This window comes from Molossus molossus, unplaced genomic scaffold, assembly GCF_014108415.1.
Source record: "Molossus molossus isolate mMolMol1 unplaced genomic scaffold, mMolMol1.p scaffold_m16_p_16, whole genome shotgun sequence".
Classification (NCBI taxonomy): domain Eukaryota; kingdom Metazoa; phylum Chordata; class Mammalia; order Chiroptera; family Molossidae; genus Molossus; species Molossus molossus.
Window position 1 is genome coordinate 71,952,024 of NW_023425351.1, and position 19,718 is coordinate 71,971,741.

The 19,718-nt window shown below is 54.1% G+C and overlaps 1 protein-coding gene across 3 annotated transcripts in view; it reads right to left on the minus strand.

Moving 5' to 3' along the window:
- Nucleotides 1–19,718, minus strand: part of TRAPPC9 (trafficking protein particle complex 9) — a 269,592-nt gene that overhangs the window by 193,848 nt on the left and 56,026 nt on the right. For all 3 annotated transcript variants that reach the window (XM_036263854.1, XM_036263852.1, XM_036263853.1), the window contains 6 exons: nt 18,130–18,256; nt 9,746–9,891; nt 5,671–5,756; nt 3,100–3,226; nt 2,294–2,426; nt 255–418 (listed from right to left, as the gene is read on the minus strand). In XM_036263854.1, coding sequence (XP_036119747.1) covers nt 255–418; nt 2,294–2,426; nt 3,100–3,226; nt 5,671–5,756; nt 9,746–9,891; nt 18,130–18,256 — 783 coding nt within the window. The remainder of the gene's footprint in view (nt 1–254; nt 419–2,293; nt 2,427–3,099; nt 3,227–5,670; nt 5,757–9,745; nt 9,892–18,129; nt 18,257–19,718) is intronic.

Here is a 19,718-nt window from a genome sequence, read left to right on the forward strand (position 1 = left end):
GTAGAAGAGCCTGTTCTGTAAACTTCTCCAGCTTGACCCTAGAACTGTGCCAAGTGCTGAACCGGACGAGGCCACCGCAGCCACAGCACGAGGGCTGGAGCTGGACGAGCTCCGCCCTCCGTGTGCTTCAGCGTTGTCCTAGGAGGCGCTCACTCAGGGTGCGCAAATCACACAGGCTGTGCAGTCAGCACCCCGGCCCCCACACTGCACATAAGGTAAGCATTGCGAAGGTCAACCCTGCTCACAGTGCCCACCTTTGGTGGTGAGAATCTTTGAGGTGACTTCCAGTTTCTCCAAGGGCTCCGTTCCAATATTTTCCAACTGGATGACCAGTGGCTGAGTCTCTCCGTTGTAAAGCTGGACCGACACGCTTGTGGATACTTCGTCACCAGAGGACGGTTGCAAGGAGTGAGCAGATCTAAAATGACAGCAATAACAACAAGACACGTTTAAGAGAAAGCAGACGAGGAAGCCAATGGCATTTCACACTGCTCCACGCACCACACTTCACATCTCAGACGCAGGGCCGGGAGCCTTGGCTCTGGGCGGGGCATCAGTGCCGGCGACCAGGAACAGGAGGGAGCCGCCGCAGAGGACCGGCAGGCCCGAGCGCTGTTTACAGGCGCCACCGGGAGCCTCGCATCCCGCCTTCTGGTCCAGGGACAGCAGGAATGTGCCAGACAGTGCTGGCCCCCCACCTCTGCCGTGTGCAGGACAGGCAGACGTTTACAAGTCAGGCTGACGAAGCCAGTGGTGCCCGGCCCAGCTCTGGTTCCAGGCTCAGACAGACTGTTTGCTTTTGATGTCAATCAAGTAACTCTCTGCCTAGTCCAAGATCACAAAAATTGTCTTCTAAACGCGTTATCCTTTTTGCTCTTAGTTCTAGGATCTAGTTCATTTCTGAGTTCATGTTTTCTGCATTTCATTTCAATCCCAGGATGCTTCCTCCTGCCTCTGGGGTTTCTCAGGGCTGCTCCCTTTGGCTCCACTGTACCCGGCTAATTCCTCCTCCCTCACCTCGCACTCGCGTCGCCCCTAGAAGGACTCAGCTACCCCAGCCCCAGCAGAGTCCTGACAACAGTGGACGACTGCTGGCTCCCTGTCAATCCCCCAGCCCACCCCCCGCACTCTAACAGCCTGGGCAGGGACCAGGGCTGGTGTGTTCGCTCCTGGAGCCCCAGCGTCTAGCACGGTGCCCATGATACGTACGTGAAGGAGCTTTTTTTTTTTTTATCCTCACCCGGCCCTGGTCAGGTCGTGCGGAGGCAGCCAGTTGATGTGTCCCTCTCACATCGATGTTTCTCTCTCCCTCCCACTCTGTTTGAAGATAAAAGGAAAAATATCCTAGGGTGAGGATTAAAAAAAAAAAAAGACATTTCAGAAAACACCAAGATACATTTTGTAAAATCAGCCAAAAGGAAAAACATTAAAGCATTCTCCATAAGAGCAAAAACTGAGACACTCCCAATTTCCAAGAGCAAGGAAGCGAACGGTGATGTGATTCTGAGATACTTTTCACAATGTGCTTATGAAGCCACCAAAATAGGAAAATGCAGCTTATGTTGTACGGTTACGCAAAAGCAACCGACAGCACTACATGTAATGTAGTATGATCTCAACTATTCTAACATAGACAGGGGTTGACAAAAGTATGTTTGCAGTTGTGAGCACATGAAACGCAAACTTTATTCTTATATTATTACTTACTAATTCTTGCATTATTTACTTGTATTATGTCTTCTTCTTAGCATTATTACTGTTGTTATCTCATATCCTCACTTATGGATTTATCTTTTAGGTAACAATGCTGGTAATTTAACCTACTTCTGCCTAACCTTATAGTCAAAACAAAACAAAAACAAAGAATATGCACTAGAAGGGAAGTCAATACCTACAGGCATTAAGAGTAACTGGCTTCGAGCGCCTGGGATTTATCTCACTTCCTTTTCATGCTTTCCTATAATGCTGTTTTTTTTTATTTTTATAATGCCATTTTTTAGAAGGTAAGAGTTTTTCTTAAATTCCCTAAAACCCTCACTGTATTTCACAGAAACTGTGATTCCAGAGGCTAATTTCACACTTTGCTCTGCTCTCGGTAAGAAACGCGTCCCCTTCGGCCAGTTGCTGTAACAAAGCCCATCCTACCTGTCACCCTGAACAGAGCCCCCCATGTGCTGGTCATCAAGTCAGAGATTAAGTCAGACTCTTGGTGCCACTGAGATGCTCAGCCATCTGCCTCGGCGACGCTGGCCATCAGAACGCCCACCCTCGCTCTGCGCCCTGCGTGCTCTACCTGGGCAGGGACGTGCTGATCTGCACCCTGGGCAGCGCGGGGATGACTTCCACCGTGGAGCCACTGGTCTTTATTCCCGGGAGGTTGTCCAGCAAACAGTCGCTAAAGACGCCGAAGACGGTGGTATGGTAACCTGGGAACAAGGGAGAAGCTTCACCCTGCTGGGCACGGCATCTCATGCCCGCGCCTGAAGGCAGCCCCGAGCTGAGATTCAGGCCTGTCCCACCTACAGCCCACACACGCAACCCCCAAGACCCTCAGTTTCCTCTCATGGAGAGCAGAGCTGGCCACGCACCCACACTCCTACCTCACAGGTGCCTGCGTCCCCACAAAAGGGTGCGTATGAGTCCTGTAACCGGGAAGTGTCTACACAACTTAATGACCCTATCTCACCCCATCACTAATGTGCTGTCCAAGTTTTCTCTCTAAAGTGACAGTGAGACCCAGTCTTCCTTCCCAGGACACAGTGCGAGTGAACATGACTCAGGGTCCTCGCGGGACGAGGGCTGGAGGGCGGGCATCGCCGCCGTCACTGCCGCCGACAGGGCAGGCTGCAGGGTGTGGAGAGCTCCGTCTGTCCGCAGGCTGTCCATGCCAAACAGACCCCCCTTGAAACTGTTCACACGAAGCTTTAAAATGGCTTTTTAAATTTTGAGGGGATTATTATAGACAACATTCACTACGTAACAAAACGAAACGATACCCAACGGTTGGGGCTAAAGTGCTGGCTGACCGGTGGCAGGCCTCAGGGAGACGGGACCACAGCTCGGCCGTCCTACCTGAGCAGAACCAGAAGCTTCTCTTACCGTTCACGGTAATGGTTCCTGTCGTCTGGGGGACCCCAACGAGCGTCACTGGGTAAAGACCAGACTCGGCCGGGAGGGAAAGTGCTGCAGGAAGAGACTCGAACTCCACTCCACTTGTGAGGAGCCCCTGGAGCAAGGGACAGGACGGGAATGAGCACAGCCGGACCCGCAGCCTCACGGTCGACTCCAAAGTAGCTGTGGTACAGACACTAAGGTCCCGCTCCGGGACGCCCAGGCTGAAATGGCTTCTATAAAACTCCAGAGAACTGTGGCAATGGGCTAAAAGTGTGGTTACCATGCAACAACCTTGAAATGGAAACCCAGGGTGCTTGTACAAGTCCATCTTGATAGTAGCCCCAATTGCTATTTTTTCAGCATTTGTTTGGTTTTCTTGTTTTACCAAATGGGAATGTAAACAAAAAAGAAACATGAACTATGGAAAGATATCATCCATTAATAGCCCGCAGATGCATCCATGAATCATCGATTCATTTCGATAAGCACCAGGCACTACCCTTGACAGTGAACGAGACAGATTCCCTGGACTCAAGGAGCTGCCCCATGGCTGGAAACAATGCAGGATGTCAGCTCCGGACTTCTCAACCTTGTAACCAACATGCTGCCGAGTGCAATAATGCAAGAAAAAGAAATAAAAGGCATACAGACAATTATTCGCAGACACATACAAAAACTGTGACCAGAGAAAACCCTGTGGAATCTAAGTGAAATGTAAACTAACAAGTGCATTTAGCAAAGTGACAAAGTCAGCATTAAAGAAAAAAAAAAGCAAAGGAATTTCTATAATGATCTATCAAGAATGTGTTGATGCTGTGAGCCCAAGTTCTCACACTGGAAGAAAGGACACAAATATGGAATGAAAAAAGGCAAGAAAGAACTTAGGGAGACAGATCAGAACTGGAGGTATCACTGTGAAGTCGGGATTTATAAATTTTGTGTCTGTGCATACGGGCGTGAGTCAATATACACATATGCAGATACATGTACGTACACATGGATGTACGTGTCTACGTGTACATACATGCACAATTTTCCTACTTCTGCCTACAGAAAGCACCTGAAAGGGACACTCTAGTGGCAATGAGCACACCTCTGCCAGGTTTTGAACAGATGAGTGAAATGCTTTAACCATGTGTAGAACAGATGTCATGGCAGGAGTGGAAACAGAAACCAATTCGATGGCTATTGTCTCTCGGTAAAATATAGCGGCATTTTATTTCTTTTTTAAATAGCTAACGCAAATATGGCCAACTGTTAACATTTTCTAGATATGGATGGTGGATATCTGAATGTGTACTATTCCCTGTAACATGTCATATGTTTAAGATATTTCCTAGAGTAATTTTTTTAAAACCTGACCATGATTTTAGGGCTATCTCCTAATGGTGATTTTTATTTTATTCTTTGTCTTCCTAATTTTTGACAAAAAGCACATATTTTATTTTTTTTGAAACCCAATGAATGAGAGCTACTTTTTCAAAGACAAAACTGTATACGAAAAAGCAGGAGGCAGATGATACTTCACCCACCGTGAGAAAGTCTCTAAACAACCATCTCCCCGCTCAGACCGAGGCAGAAAGTCACTGGAGGGCAGGTGGGGAGCCAGCCCGTGAGGCCAGATGTTCCTGTGCCGCGGGAGGAGGTGGTACTCGTCCTCCCAGGCCCATCCTCCGAACAACCTCAGCATGTCAGCTTCATATGCAGCAGACTTGCCAAGGTCGCAACCAGATTTAGGGACCTGCACCACGTGCTCAAGGCCTAAACATCACTGTGAATAACTCCAGCCTGCCTGTGAACTCTGACTCATCTGGGCACTCTCAGCTGAGCCGTCCACCACCTCTCCCTGCCTCTGACATGGGTCCTGCGGCACCTCGTGCACCCCCACACCGCAGGGACCAGGTCCCCGGGGCCTCGCTCAAGGCCTGACATGTGGCATGGCACTCAGCAGACAACTGCATGAAGCACCTGAGTCTGCCCCTGAACCCAAGTCGGAAAACTCCAACTGTCTAAATACCTCCTATGCAAACATGTGACCTGTGAAAATCACATGTAAACTTCAAGATGACTATTTCAAATCCAATATCCAATCTCATATCCAATCAATTAGGCACGGTGTGTGTCCAAATCAGAGGGGTCTTTGCCCACTGATTCAACACCGATTGAGCACCAGGCACTAGAGACACGGGATCATAAGATGTGCTCTCCACTCACAAAAAGCTTGTCATCCTTGACAACACAAACACAGACATATCATAGGATGTGTGCCTCAAGTATTACATAAAAACATATTTTTTAACATATTTTTATTGCTTTTTTTTTTAGAGAGAGAGAGACAGAAACATCGATATGAGAGAGATACATCAATTGGCTGCCTCCTGCACACCCCCTAATGAGGATCAAGCCCGCAACCCGGGCACGTGCCCTGACCGGGAATCAAACCGGGACGTCTCAGCCCACGGCATGACGCTCAATCCACTGAGCCACGTGAGCCAGCGTAGAAAACATCTTTTAATGGCATTAGCCCCGAAGGGCCAAGTGATTAGTAATACGTACCATGTTCTCGACTCGGAGTTCAAACGGCATGGGGTTGTATACCATCAGCTGAACTTCGCACACATCGCCTTGAACCCACTGGAAATCTGGAAGTACACACACACACAAGAACCCCTGTGTTAGCTGGTATCTTGTGTGTTTCACGTGGTTTCAGGTTGCTCTCTGGCAGTGTGCTGCTCCAGGGAAGCCGTAGCACTAACGGCATCGCGAGGAAAACAGCTCGGAGCTGGTCCCCAGCCTTCTCGGAACGGAGCAGAGCATCACTGCCACTCGGACGCCACACGGCAGAGGTTTCTCGCTGTCTCCACTGGGCCGACTCATGACATCGGGTGAAATGCAGCTACGCAAACCGAGATCCGTGCAGACAGCGCTGTGCATGGTGTGGAGCCACAGGTCACACAGAACTTCACGGGCCCAGAGGCTGGTGCAGCCGGTATTAAGTGGCATATAACCTGATCTCCTCTCCCCTCCGTCAGATGGTGGCTTCGCCTCCCTGACCACTCCCAGGCCGGCTACAGTTCAACACCCATGGAAGGCAAAATTCGGAGATGACCCCCAAGACCCCCAACCCTGGTGCAGGTAGCCTGTGTGATCCTGTTTCCTGAGTGTGAATATGAGGATGAGGTTCTGTTACATAACAAAGGTAAAGGGATTCTGTAGAGGTGATTAAGGTCTCCAACTGGTCAACTTTGAGGTCATCAAAAGGGGAGTATCCTGGGTGGGCCTGGTCTAATAAGGTGAATTCTTAATGGGACTATACCATACCCCTCCTGAAAGAAAAGAATCAAAGCAGGAGGGGGCCTGTGGAGGAGGCCACATGGCAGACCCAGGAGAGACCTTGAGAAGCTGAGAGCGGTCCTGGCTGACAGCGAGCAAGAGGACAGGGTGTCAGCTCTGACCACAAGGAAACGAGCGACGGATGACCTGAGGGGGCTTGGAACAAACCTTCCCCAATCCAGCCCCTAGACAGGAACGCAGTCCCGGCTGACACCTGGATCTCAGCCATGAGATACTGAGCAGAGGACTCAGCCAACCTGTGCTGGACTCCTGACCCACAGAAACCAAGAGAATTAATGTGTCTTGTTCTAAGCCACTAAACGTATAGTAATTAGATACAAAGTAAAAGAAAACACAGTAGCACTCCATCGCCCCCTCCTCTCCCTGAGATATTCCATGAGGCAAAGCAGGCGACTCAGGCTAAACCAACGCGGGGCAGGAGTGGGGCGGGGCACTTTCACCAGGGTAGCTCTGTGCTCTTCAGACGGACCTGCCGGCACAGGTATCATCATCCTGCTGCTACAGGCTGGTACTCAGGGTGCTGACGGGAAGAGAGATGCCTGGGAATCAGACCCAGTGAACAGGATTCCAGCCCAGGGGTCTGAACTCAGAGGCATCTAGAGCAGACGCTGGATAAAGGGCTTTTTCTAGTGTGATTAGAATCCTCGGCTTTCACGGACCCTTCATAAAGACACTGCCTTTTCCACGCTCTGGCACCAGGCACGCTGCACAGAGACCAAACCTGAGCTCTCCTCACCCTGCGCTTACCCTACTGGCTCCAAAACTCAGGTCTCCTCCCTCCTCACCCCGCCTCTCCTTGCCCAGCCTGCCAGGCCCTCCAGCTACGAGAGCCTCAAGGGGAAGCTGTCAGAATTCACCCTCCCGAGCACGGTGCTCATGTCCGCCGTTCACCGGCATCCCTGAGCCTACCCCAGCCCTCCTCACAGCGGAAGAGAATGTCACTCGTTTTAACACATCGCTATGCCTGCTAGCTAAGGGACTGTCTGTTTTCTCCGTCATGGTCCAAAATCATCATTTAAAAAAAGCGTTTCCACCCTGGCCAGGTGACCCAGTTGGATGGAGCATCTCCTGTACACCAAAAGGCTGCAGGTTTGATCCCCAGTCAGAGCACATACCAGGTTGTAGGTTCAATCCCCATCAGGGAGTGTACGGGAGGCAACCAATCGATACTTCTCGCCCCCGCCCCCTTCCTCTCTCTAAAATCAATAAGAACATATCCTTCAGTGAGGATTTTTTTAAACATTTTTTTCCTTTATTGATTTTAGAGAGAGAAGAAGTGAGAGGGAGAGAGAGATAGAAACAATGATTGGCCACCTCCTGCATGCCCCCCACTGGGGATCGGGCCCACAATCTGGGCCTATGTCCTGACCAGGAATCGAACCAGCAACTTCTTGGTGCAAGGGTTGACGCTCAGCCACTGAGCCACACCAGCCGGACTTCAGTGAGGATTTTTTAAACAGCATTTTCGTGGTGTTCTGAGGGGAATCACATGTACGTACATGGTCCTAGTCCACCAAAGGGAAACCTAAGATAAGTTGCTTCTTACATAACTTTGTCTGCGAGGAGGGAACAATCTGCTCGCCAGCCCCTAGCTGTCAGAGCACTCGAACACTGGGGGAGCCCCTTTCTGGACGCTCGGTCCCGGAAACTGGGGGAACGGCAGCCGAAGACCGTCGTCACCGTCCGGAGCGGGCCAACCCACCCTGCTGCTCCCAGCTCTGCCTGTGGTCACCCTGGGCTAACAGCATCTTCCAGTTGCTCTTGGAGACAAGCTGGTCTCTTCCGACCACACCGCAGGCACCTACTAGGCAGGGAGCACCTGATTTCTCGCCACGGCCCAGCACCCAGCACAGCACACAAAACTGTACTTGGCACCTCACCCAAAAGGCTGCCAGGTACTTCGGGAGGATCCTCTCACTTGACCCCTCTGAGCTAGCTTCTCTTGTCCCCGATCTAGACGGTACAGCTGCACCCCGGGAGACGTGACCACTTGTCCGAGGTGGGAAGTGACAGCCGTGGGGCCAGGACGTTGTGGCCCTAGTGTGTCTGACAACTATGGCCTGTCCAGGCCCCCACACCGCCCCTGAGGCAGCGATGACCTCAGCACAAGCCTGGTGGCACCAGAGAGTCCCATCACTGATCACATAGAGCCCCTGGCTCAGGACGCGGGCTGCCGTCACCTCTGCAGAGAGTTGAACTTGGACGACGGTGATGTGAGCAAGGTGCAGGCAGAAAGACTGGGGAGTCGTCCCCACTCGGGGTGGGAGCCGGTCTCACAGGCTGCCCTCAGGGCTTCCTGATACCCCATGCCCTCCGCGGTGACGGCAACTCCCCCAATTATACACGAAGGTTCATTTTGGAGACTGGAATTTTGGGGTAAAGGCGCGTGATTCCTCGACCTCTAGGCAAGTCCTAGCTGATGAGTATATTGCCAAAAAGATATCAGAAGCCACAGAATATAAGTTACATGCTCCTACCCAAGGGTACTCAACAAATAACATGCATTTGGGCTGAAACTTTCATTACATCTCAGAAGAAATCTTGCCTCGTCCACTGAATTCCCTCGGCCCCGGGGAGCGGGTGCCCTCACTGTGAGGGGAGCCGGATGATAAAGGAAGAGCCCCTGGGCTCTGAGTCACTGGCCTGGCTGGAGCCTGAGCTCAGCCACTACTAGCTCCTGACCCAGGGCGGGTGACGCAGAGTCACCCTCGTAACTTCCCACCTGCAAAGGGGGAACAGAACACCTGCAGCCTCAGGCGGTTATGAGAACCACGGGGTAATGGCTGAGCCCTCTGCTACATACAGAGTATTATTTTCATGAGAAGCCTCAACAACTTCTTAAGATTGAAGAGGCAAAAATAGAGAGGCAAGTCTGGCTCCCCGGGCGCTGACTCTATAGCCGCACAGCCCCAGGCGCCGAGGGCCCACGTTTGTCCTCACCCCCCCAACCACCGTGGACGGAAGTCGACCTTCCTCTTTGACGACTCAGAAGTCACGTCAGGCCTTGGGAAATCACTGTCATCTCCACTCTCTCCCTTCTTAGTTTGCATAAGACTCAGCGCACAGAGTTCTTTCTGGTTTCTACAACTTCCACAAACATCACCTTTCATGAAATAGATTTTGAGAGATTAGATCTATGGCAACTGCCCGACAGAGGCAGCGAACGGATAAGTGGGGAGGAGAGACGGCTCCGTGCAGACGCGGGCACGCGCGGAAGGCGTGGGAAATGCACCACACTGCGTGCGGCCGGGCGCAGAGAGGCTCGTGGACATCCTACCGATCTTCTTGTTCCGCTCCTCCCCACGGCTGTGGGCGATGATGGGCGAGTAGATGAAGGGGCTCTTGGTGGACACATTCTGACCCAGCAGGCTTTTCATCTTCTGTGGCCGGAGGCTGGCAGGGAGGTCCAGCAGTTTCACACACCTGTAGTTCCAAATGGAACAAAAACACGTCAACGGCCTTGGTAGCTTGGTTTCGGCAGAAATACCACAAAACAGCATGTGTCAGAAAAACAGTCCGTCAAACAGCAGTCGGACTGAGGGAAAGAAAAGCGTGAAATGCGGCGGGACAAAGCAGAACGAAGCGGAGGGAGCCCCAGGGCCGGCGGCAGCCCGGCAGCCGGACCCGGGTGAAAGCTGAACGGTGCTGCTCAGCAGCTGCAGGCCTGCAGGCCAGCGCCCGGCCTTCCCTAGGCGGAGGCCCCTCACCGTTGTGAGGACTCGCGCGAACATTCCCTGCCCAGGCCGGCTGTGCGGCTCAGGTGCCCCCTTCTCTCTGCCTCCCTCCCTCCCGCTGGGCACGCACACAGCAGACAGAAGTGCAGCCCCCGGTCGCTGAGACCCTGGCACCCGTGTGAAGGTCCACAGCCCTGCCTGCCGTATGCACGTGGACGACGGAGTCTCCATCAGCCTGGCCGCACCCTGCGCTGCTTTCCCCGCTGTGACGCGTGCTCAGTGCTGCTCACGCTCAGATCAAGCAGCCGGCACTGATTCAAGATTTACTCATCTGTGGAGCCTGAGCTCCGACAGGCCCGAGCCAGCCACTTCGTGGGCATCGTCTCGGGCATCCTCACCTCACCTGCCCCGCTTGGGCACCATTACTACTGTCTCCACGCTACTGTGAGGAAATGACAGAGATCAAGTCCACTGCCCAACTCCACGGCTAGAAACCAGAGACGCCATGCTCTTAAACCACAACACCAGCGACCTCCCTGTGAGCGGCCAAGCAAGATGGGGCCAGGATCTGGACCATGACAGGCCTGAGAGTGAAACGGAGGGGGGGTGGGGGAGTCCGGAAGGTTTGGAAGGGCCCTCCCGCCCACCACACGGCCGTCCTGGAGGCCAGGCGGTGAGAAGGTGGCACAGAAGGTGGGCAGGGCCTGGATTGCCCAATGATCTCAGGTGAGCTGCCCTAGAAAACTGCCCAACATGCATCCGACTTTATGTGCGTGGCCCTGGCCGGTGTGGCGCAGTTCATTAGAGCGTCGTTCTGTGCACCAAAAGGTCGTGGGTTTGATTCCCAGTCAGGACACATACCTAGGTTATGAGTTCGGTCCCAATCAGGGCACGTATGGAAGGCAACCAATCGATGTATCTCTCTCACCTCTCTCTTTCTCCCTCTCTCCCTCTCTAAAAAATAAAAGAAATAATACTCGTCTGCGTGAGACAGAACCTTGTTGCAATAGGGGTTGGCTTTTCTGCACCAGCACAGGCTGACCTAACAGACCCCTTGAGGAAGGCACCTCAGACACTGGTGCAGTCTTGTCCTGCACAGGCCTCCCCACGGCGCTCGGCACACACGTCAAGCCCTGCAGTCGGGGTCACGCGCAGTGCTCACCCAGCCCCCCACGACGGCCCGAGGCAGCAGTGCTGACCAACCACAGCCCTTCCTCCCCAGCTTGTCGCTGAGCACGCTGCCTCCTCCAGAGGCCTCCATCAGACGGGCTCAGACCATGATCACTGCACTGCCGCCTGCTTCCATGCAGCTGTGGGCTCCCAGGGCGGGGCCCCCAGGGCCTGCCTGTCTCCAGCAAAGCGCGAGTCCAGTTCTTTAATGCACAGCTCTCAGTAAATGTCGAATGAATCAACTCCCAAAAGCTGAAGATCAAAGTCAGCTTCCAAATCTTTCAAAACTGGATACCCAAGGCTAAGCACTTCATTACCAACAGCTGCAAACCCCAGCCACTTGGGAACTTTCAAGACCGAGCCGCTGCCCTGCCCTGGGACCTCGATGAGCAAATCTGCGTGCTGGCCAGGGTGCCCGATGTGCGTCTTCTATCCACTAAGCTCTCAGTCCACTGCCGAGAGGCCTCCCGAGTGCCTGGGCACACCTGACAGATTACGTCATCTCCCTGAACCACAACGTGTAAAATAGGAAAAGTGTAGGTGCCTGATAACACCGCGCAGAAAGAACACTTCTCCTTCCCTGGGTTCCATTCCCGTGGGAACACACATCCTTACAGGACAGTGCCAACCTCGCTCTGCCCCATCCTCACTCCTAAGGAAGGTGGTGAGTTTAGGAGAACAGTGTGTGTACCACCTGGGCCCTTCTCGGGGGCCTGCCTGCTGTCCTGCCCTCCGCACAAACAGAAAAGGGCTTTGGCCCCTACAACAAGCTGCAGGTCACCAGCTTTGCCAGAGGCTGGGGTAACATCACCCAGCCAGACCTGAGCCATGCTGTCCACTGTCTCTTCCACCTGCCCGAGACAGACGTTTCGTTCTATTGATTCCAACTGCAGGCAGACCGGGGGAGCAGTCCACAGTGGGATCTTCGAGCCTCAGCGAGTGAGTTCATCTGTGTAAGGTACCAGGCATCGCACCTGACACATGGCAGATGCACAGAAGCCTTTCTCGCCCCCTCCCTAACACGGCACTTGCTTATAAGCACAGAGCCAGCTCCCTGGAACAAAGATGGCGACAGTGGGCTGTCATGAAGAGACTGCGTTTTGGTCCCAATCCTGCCGCAAGCTGCGTCTGAGCCTCGGCCCAGGCAGGGTCCATGGGAGCCTCGGAGTGTCCCCATTTGTGAGACGGTTCCGTTGTCCTGCAACACAGACAGCTTTCTTCTCACGCAACAGTCACCCCAAGACGAGATGTTTCCTGCGATTCCACAAACCATCTACAGAAGCACAGAATTTCCAGATCACGTAGAAGGTTTCAAATCGTGCAAAGGAATTTGGAGGGCGTGGTCAGCCAGACAAGCAGAGCAACAGGCGGTCACGACACTCATTCATAACCCAAAATGGAGCACCAACGTCTGTTATAAACTGCACCCCGTGGAAAAACCATCGCTCAAGGCACCTGACCCAAGGGAAACGATCCGTGTAGCATGAGTCACTGCAGAACTAGTAACAGTCTGTTTGTTCTACGAAGCTGCCTCCAGGACAGCAGAATTCCAGGGATAAAACGTCCGAGACAGAAATTATTTTCAGGGCTCCGCTCAGAGACCGCAGAGACTGCTGACTTTCTGAAAACCTGCCTTCGCAGCTTAGTGCTGGCTCACCGGCAGTGCACAGCAGCGGTGGAATGCTAATGAGGGGACGACACAAACTCAGCGGCAAGAGGAGCAACTCGGGAAGAACGGCTCCCCTTTCTGCCTTGCTTTGGACCCCATCGACCTTGTTTACAGCAGAAACATGCTCAGGCCCTGCTGGAGAGCCCTGCGCAGAGGGGCCACACCTGCCCCACATCTGGAACAGGTGGGGGTCGCCCACCCTCCCACGCCCGGCATGGCTGAGAGAGCCAGAACAGGTGCACACACCGGCCAGGTCAGTGCTGGGGGACCACCGCTCTGGCTCCTGAATGCTACTGTACACGTCTCATTATCTTCAAAAGGCTCTCGGGCAAGAAATCCCTCGGGAGGCTATGGGCTCAGCAATTCCACCAACCGTGACAGAAGATGCTGGACAAGGGCAGGGCCCTGGGGGATCGTGGAAGCCGCACCCTAACTGGTGTCTGGAGGCTGGGGTTGCCCTGTTCCAGACGCCAGGAAAACTGCCCCGAATAGCTCACCTCCACGCACCTTTCTGAATAAATGCCTGTAATCCCTCCTCAAACAGCGTAATTAACTTAAAGAGTTTACGTTTTAAGAGCACTGGAGCCACTCAAAGAGACTTGAGGCTCATTCTGACAGGAAGGTTTTGATCCTTATCAATAAAAACAGCCTCATTAACTGGAGAGCTCTTTGCAGGTTGAAGGAGCTCAATGTTGGTTCATCAGAAAAAACCATCAGCCAATCCCACCCCACCCCACGCCGGCGAAAGCCCGCTGGCTCTCTGTAAGTGGCGTGAACTCCGCTCCAGTTTCTCAGCCGGTCAGGACCGGCAGTGCGTGCCCAGCCCCGTGCTCGTCTGGGCTGGGACTCAGGCTTTATGTGCATGGCCACTTCGTGGAGAGTGCTGTGGGGGATAAAACGAGACTGCTCAGGCTCAACTGGGCTCTCTTTGCTTTCACCCTGGGGAGCAGTGACTGGTGAGGGTTTGGCAGCCTCCTGGCACATGGACTCATGACGGACCATCGCTGCACCCCTGGCACTGACCATGGGCCCAGGCACATCCTTGGCACTCAATCAATATTGATTAATTGAATTAGGATCCAAACAGGGATGGTTTGGGGGCGTGTGGTGCCTTTTCTCACTATTCGCACCACGGTTACGTGACACCGCTTCGGGTGAGCCAGGGCACGGCCCACGCTACACGGAACAGGGGAGCAGCTACCTGCAAACCGAGGAGATGGTGTCACTGCCAACACTAGGAAAGTCCTCAGCAGACAAAAATGGCTCCCAACATCTACGCTGAAACCAAAATCACCATTATGAAGCCACACCACATAAGTGAGCTGCCGCTAACACTCCACACAGCAGGTCTGTCTCTGACGCCCAGACGTGGGCATTTCCCACCCGTCACTGCACCACCACCAGGCTTCAGCCTGCAGCATGCACGGCGCTGAGCTCCACCCGTGGCTGCAGGTACGTCTGACTTCGATTTTTCTTTTTAACTGATGAAGTGCATGTCTCCATGCACTTGAAATATTTGGTGAATGCAGTAAAACAGACTTGTTTTCTAAGAAAAAACAGTGGCCCCAGCCCTAGGTCCATCCTGGGCCCTCTGCGGGAAGAGACCAGAGCACTGGCTTGTAAGAGGGCGACAGTCCTCACCCCATGTGAACACGGCCACCCCACACCAACTTGCTGGGCACCTGCCACGCTCCAGGCCGGTGTGCGGTCGGCCACCTCGCTCAGCAGCACAGAGCACCTGGCGTCTCCTTTTCTGCCTCGGCGCATAACCTCGAGTTGTCCGCTGCCCAACTCCTGCCAAAAGCTCACCCGTGAGAAGCTGCACTGGTGAAGAAAGGCTTGGTGTACAGCCGTCCGTCTGACACCAGATACTCCCAACTGTGAGGCTGGGCCCATCCAGGCTGTTAGCGTCCTGCCCCAGGCAGCTGGGGCTGCTGTGACAGACACCACAGCCGGAGGCTCGCTCACACATTTCTTTCTGACACTTCTGGGGGCTGAAAGCTAAGGTGTCAACATGGCTTCTCGATGAGGGCCCTCCTGGCTCACGGACAGCCCCCTTCTCACGGGGTCCTCGCAGGGAGGAGAGAAAAAGCTCTGGTCCCACCCTGGCTGGTTTGGCTCAGCGGTTAGAGCGTCAGCCTGCGGTCCACAGAGACCCGGGTTCAGTTCCCGTTAAGGGCACGTACCTCAGTTGCAGTTTGTCCCCGGCCCTGGTTGGTCGTGCGGGTGGCAACCATTCGATGTGTCCCTTTCACATTGAGGTTTCTCTTTCTCTCTCTCTCTCTCTCTCCCTCCCCACTCTCTCTGAATAAAAAATGGAAAAATGTCCTCGGGTGAGGATAAAAAAAAAGAAAAGAAAAGAAAAGCTCTGGTCCCTTCATCTCCTCATAAGGGCACTAATCCCATCACGGGGCCCCGCCCGCATGACCTCATCTAAAACAAATCACCTCCCAAAGGCCCCACCTCCAAATCCCATCCCAAGGGGTTTAAGGCTTCAACATAGAATTGGGAGGTCGGGGAGCAGCAATGCTTGTGCTGGGACCCACCCTCCGCGCCCTGGGGAAGCTGGTTACTCCCCCTCCTCTGGTAGCAAGCCTGCAGTGTGCACTGAGCAACGCTGAGCCCTGAACAGCCCTGAGACAAGCTGCCCTCTACGCCTGGAAGACCCTCCCGGACCTGTACGCCAGGTAACGCCAGGTAACGCCAGGTGTTTATCCTCTTCGACCTACAACTGGCCTAGTGCCAACACTGGACTAGCAACCCTTCCTCTGTGTCCCCCAACACCTCACTGAACCTCCCTGTCACACAGCACGTACACCACTGTTTTAGGACCATGAGCACACCTGCCTGTCTCCACCACTAGGCTAGCATCATTCTAAAGGTAAGAGACATCTGGGCATTTAGTACTTGTCCTGGCTCTTACATCCTTGTGAAATAAGGGAGAACCACAAATTCTTTATTTTCTGAATGATGAAATCTTTGCCACAGAGACGCCAAACAAAATATACATTTTCTGCCAGCGGCTCATCAGAAACCCACCCGTCACAGCCAGGAGGGAGACACACAGTGGGACCCCTTCCGCACCGGAGCTCACAGCCCTGCGACCGCGCAGGTTCTGAGGTGTGGCCACATGCGCCTGGGTGACTTCGGGGACAGGCTTTCGGGGGAGCCAGTCCTTGCGGAACATCCGGAAGGATGACTATCGGGCAGAGTAAGGTGGGAGAAGGCCTTTCACAGAAGATGGGGTCCGGACAGGGAAGAGACCCGCCCCAGCTCTGCCCACTCCAGTGCTCCTGCAGGGGGTGCGCTGTGCGGCCCGGGCCACGCCAGTCTGCACATCAGCAGGCACAGGGGCCCTGCAGGCACAGGAAACAAGCGACTTGGATCCTGCTCGGTAAGCAACAGGGACACAGCAGGCTGCGAGGTACTCTCACCGCCGAGCCTCCCAAAGCAAGTCCCCTCCAGTCTGCCAAGGTGCTGGTGCTCCTGTGAGCGGAAGGGCGTCCACGGGGACTCCTGCAATCTCCTGCCGCTTTCTGTCTTGTTCTTAATGAGATCAGGTGTGAATGACACAAAGAATGAGTCACCGGGACAAACAGGGCTAACTTCTCTAGCCCTGCGCCGCGTGCTCAGTGGCTAGACCATGGGCCAACACACCAAAGGGTCTGGGGTTCAATTCCCAGTCAAGGGTACATACCTGGGTTACAGGTTCAATCCCTGGCCCAGGTCAGGGCATGTGTGGGAGGCAACCAATTGATGTTTCTCTCACATCGGTATCTCTCTCCCTCTCTCTCTCTCTCTTTCTTCTTCCCTCCCTACCTCCCTTTTACTCTCTCAAAATCAATGAAAGAACATCCTTAGGTGAGGATTAAAAAAACAAAAGTAGGCATGGAATGAGTCTCAAAGAACAAGCCGAATACAGTCAGGAGAGGAGAGAGGAATTCCAGAGGGGCGGGGCTTGAGCAAAGGCACAAAGTGTGCGCTTTGCTCGAGGAGTCGCACTGTTCCGGTGTCGCAGGGCTACACAGTCTAAGAGCCTGAGAAAGTTCTGGAACCTCATAAGCAGAAGAGACAGGCCAGGTTCAGTAGATCGCGGCAGAGCAGTCAGGACGGGCAGACACGGGTCTGTGTCTGGCTCTGCCGCTGGACAGCAAGGTAACCCAGGCAGCTGTGCGAGGCCATGGCCTGGGACCCTCTCACCTGTGGGTACCCACTCACTCTGCCTGGACCCTCTCACCTGTGGGTACCCACTCACTCTGCCTGGACCCTCTCACCTGTGGGTACCCACGCACTCTGCCTGGACCCTCTCACCTGTGGGTACCCACTCACTCTGCCTGGACCCTCTCACCTGTGGGTACCCACTCACTCTACCTGGGCCCTCTCACCTGTGGGTACCCACTCACTCTGCCTCTCACCTGTGGGTACCCACTCACTCTGCCTGGACCCTCTCACCTGTGGGTACCCACTCACTCTGCCTGGACCCTCTCACCTGTGGGTACCCACTCACTCTGCCTGGACCCTCTCACCTGTGGGTACCCACTCACTCTGCCTGGACCCTCTCACCTGTGGGTACCCACGCACTCTGCCTGGACCCTCTCACCTGTGGGTACCCACTCACTCTGCCTGGACCCTCTCACCTGTGGGTACCCACTCACTCTACCTGGGCCCTCTCACCTGTGGGTACCCACTCACTCTGCCTGGACCCTCTCACCTGTGGGTACCCACTCACTCTGCCTGGACCCTCTCACCTGTGGGTACCCACTCACTCTGCCTGGACCCTCTCACCTGTGGGTACCCACTCACTCTGCCTGGACCCTCTCACCTGTGGGTACCCACTCACTCTGCCTGGACCCTCTCACCTGTGGGTACCCACTCACTCTGCCTGGACCCTCTCACCTGTGGGTACCCACTCACTCTGCCTGGACCCTCTCACCTGTGGGTACCCACTCACTCTGCCTGGACCCTCTCACCTGTGGGTACCCACTCACTCTGCCTGGACCCTCTCACCTGTGGGTACCCACTCACTCTGCCTGGGGCCGTGGGCGAGGCCCGACGAGACAATGGGCAGATACAGGCCACGACCAATGTGGAGCGAGGACAGCGTCCCACCGTGATGCACCCTCCGCACTCGGGCGGGGCCTGTCCTACCTGACAATGGGCAGTTTGGTGAGGGGCACGGGCGGCAGGCTGAGGCCGTCGGGGAGGGTGATGAGTTCCATGGTCCCCGGGCACTTGGAGGTGTAGCTTTCCAGGCTCTGAGTCACATCTTTCTTCTCTAAAAAGAAAATAAAAACAAAACAAAGTTTAAACAAAAGTAAATGTGGGAAGCTTATATTTCATTTAAGCAAAAATGAAATTCTCAACCCGAACCCTGAGGTTCAATGAGTCTAATATCCTGACAGCGATGAAGGGACAGTGACCACAAGAGCCCAAAAGAAAGGAGAGGCTTTATTCTGTCTATTTAGATGACCCCTCGCAGCTGCTCCAGTTACGGGCTGTGGATAGAAAAGGAAATTAAGTTGCCCTGGCCGGTTTGGCTCAGCGGTTAGAGCGTCAGCCTGCGGTCCTGAGAGACCTGGGTTCGGTTCCCGCTAAGGGCATGTACCTCAGTGGCAGTTTGTCCCCGGCCCTGGTTGGTCATGTGGGTGGCAGCCACTCGATGTGTCCCTTTCACATCGATGTCTCTCTCTCTCTGTTCCTCTCTCTCCCTCCCACTCTACCTGAACAAAAAATGGAAAAATGTCCTCGGGTGAGGATAAAAAAAAAAAGAAAAGGAAATTAAGTTACTATCTACTAGGACATCGGACTTTCCAAGAAAGTCTGTGGGCAGGCAGAATGCAGAATCAGTATATTTTATTCCTTAACAAATATTTTCCTAGCAATTACTAGGTACCAAGCAAAACACCAGCCCCATCCACCCCCAGGGAGTCTGCAGTCCATCTGAATAAGGGCATTTAAGAGAAGAAGGACAAGTCCACATTCTTTATGCCCACCCCATCCCTTTCCCTGGGAAGGAGGAAGAGGATAGAGGTGACAAGGAACAGTGTCTGCTCAGGTCCGTGACCTGCTCCGGGCACCTGCTCACAGACTGCAGCTACAACACTCAGACACACCTCCCTGCTCTGAACTCGAGGTAACAGGCAGGCAGGCACCACTGTGCCCACCCCCACCCCCACCCCAGACACACACACACACACACACACACACAGGCTGTGCTGCACTGAGCAGGCTTCAACCGCCCACGCCCACAGCCAGTCAGCCAATCAGCACCGAGCCCGATGAATACTTGGGCTCTGTGGCCACGAGAGGCGACAGGAGAGCCAGAGGGCCCTAGGACAGCATTCTGGGGACGCAGAGGTCAGGGCACTGAGAAAGGAAAGAACTCGGAAATGAGTTTGGGAAGAAACAGTCCTAGTTCAGTGAGACTCGGAAACCAGGAGAGAACAACGCGGTGAACGTGATGGGAAGGTCAGTGAGGGTGCAGACCCAAACCCCTCGCCGCAATGCCGCCCCATAAATTCAATAAAACAAACGCAACAAAACAGCCCAATGCCACACTTGGGAGTTAGGTGGTCACTGGTCATCTTCAAAAGTAACCAGTGGGGGCAGGAGCCCAGCAGCAAGAATCTCAGAGCTGGGTGGGAGCCAGTCCCGAGTGGGGAGAGACACTTGGCGCGCGCACAGGCAGGTCCGCGAGCCAGGCACTCGCTCGGGCGCTCACTGCACCCCCCCTGAAT